The sequence below is a fragment of the Perkinsus marinus genome (assembly GCF_000006405.1).
Source record: "Perkinsus marinus ATCC 50983 genomic scaffold scf_1104296954546, whole genome shotgun sequence".
In the NCBI taxonomy this organism is placed as follows: Eukaryota; Perkinsozoa; order Perkinsida; family Perkinsidae; genus Perkinsus; species Perkinsus marinus.
Window position 1 is genome coordinate 1 of NW_003208090.1, and position 1,342 is coordinate 1,342.

Consider the following 1,342-nt stretch of genomic DNA (forward strand, 5'->3'; position numbering starts at 1 on the left):
AAAAGGCGGAGCGAAGCGCATCATCTACGCTATCCGTAGCATCCTCTCGGGTCCTCATCACTAGAACTTTCTTCTCATTCAACTCTGCACTCTATTACGAGCTCCTCTGTTGGCGAACCCACTGCTGCCTCTGCGACTCGGTCTCCTTAGCATGCCTGGCCTCTATATCTCGTAACATAGCCACCTACCAACAGGGATTAACGACCATCACCACCACCACTCCCACAGCTACGCTCACCTGAGTATTGTATTCCTCCTGACTCATCGGTACCGGCGTACCCTCAGCCGTGGCTGCTCTCATTTTACCATCTGTGTCCTTCCTCATCTGCATTGCCGCGAAGACCCCTGGCGCCCCCATAGGCGCCGCAGCTGCCATCATTGCGTTATACGATTCCCAGTTAGAAGTGTTGGACTGACAAAGCAAACACTGCTGCCCTCATCACGGGCCTACCCCACCAACCGGAACACAATGGCCCCACCAAGATCTCGAAGCGGGCATTCCAACTCACATCAGGAGCACCATTAAAGGGCAAGTTGAAGGCAGCCTCCGAGGCCGGGCCCTTCTCACAGTTCTTCCACGTATCAACGCCCTGCAACTTCGCTCGGAGGAGCATCTCCCCTGCATACGTACTATCGTGCATCAGCGGTACCCATCTGATGACCACTATCAACATCGATGAGTGCTGCTGGTATTACCCTCGGACTTCACCGTATTTACGAATCACCTTCATACTAAGATGACAAACAGCTACATTTTTATCCGACCGGAAGGTCCGCTGCAGGATCACCGTCACATGTACCTACCACATGACCTCGTGACAGCGCTGCCCAGCAAAGAGGATCGCTACTTACGAAGGCTTTGTTCCAGAAGTCGGCGTTGTTCTCCTGCTGATCACCCTTGAGAAAGAACCCTGCCTCTCTATTGAACTCCTTGTCATTGCTACCATCTGACCATTACACAGGTCGACACAGAACAACTCGGAACCAAACGTTTTTACACGGGCCAAAACTCCCGTATTACCAACCCATGCTGTCCTCTTGGGCCTCTGTCCATCGAGTTCGACCTCAACTGCATGACAGCCTGTATCCTTCAGATGCTTCACCCGCATGATAGACACACGAAGCTCTGGCTTGACCCAACCTTTAGCACTCGTTGGCATACTGGTAAAAGAAATAATAACAAAACCTAATCATAGCCATCAACCTGGTTTACACTGGCTCTATGCATAGAGGTCTACGTCACCACAATGAGGAAGGTCGCCACTTTCCTAGCACTGCATAGTCCAACCCGCATCATGTACGTACATCAAACGAACACGCTACCGCCCGCTTCGTTACGAAC

The 1,342-nt window shown here is 51.9% G+C and overlaps 1 protein-coding gene across 1 annotated transcript; it reads right to left on the reverse strand.

Moving 5' to 3' along the window:
* Positions 1–53: 53 nt before the first annotated feature.
* On the reverse strand, positions 54–1,188 carry Pmar_PMAR028911 (hypothetical protein). Its single transcript, XM_002776056.1, has 6 exons — positions 1,022–1,188; positions 853–947; positions 697–800; positions 510–654; positions 239–412; positions 54–184 (listed from the first exon to the last, which is right to left on the reverse strand). Exons 1-6 carry the CDS (start codon positions 1,158–1,160, stop codon positions 95–97), a joined length of 747 nt encoding a protein of 248 aa, XP_002776102.1. The 5' UTR covers positions 1,161–1,188; the 3' UTR covers positions 54–94.
* Positions 1,189–1,342: the final 154 nt, after the last annotated feature.

Coding starts and splice junctions, on each gene's coding strand:
- Pmar_PMAR028911 (XM_002776056.1), bottom strand. CDS start 1,160: ATGCCAACGAGTGCTAAAGGTTGGGTCAAGCCAGAGCTTCGTGTGTCT. Junction 948..1,021: donor CAAGAGGACAGCATGGGTTG/GTAATACGGGAG, acceptor TGTAATGGTCAG/ATGGTAGCAATGACAAGGAG. Junction 185..238: donor AGGAGGAATACAATACTCAG/GTGAGCGTAGCT, acceptor CCCTGTTGGTAG/GTGGCTATGTTACGAGATAT.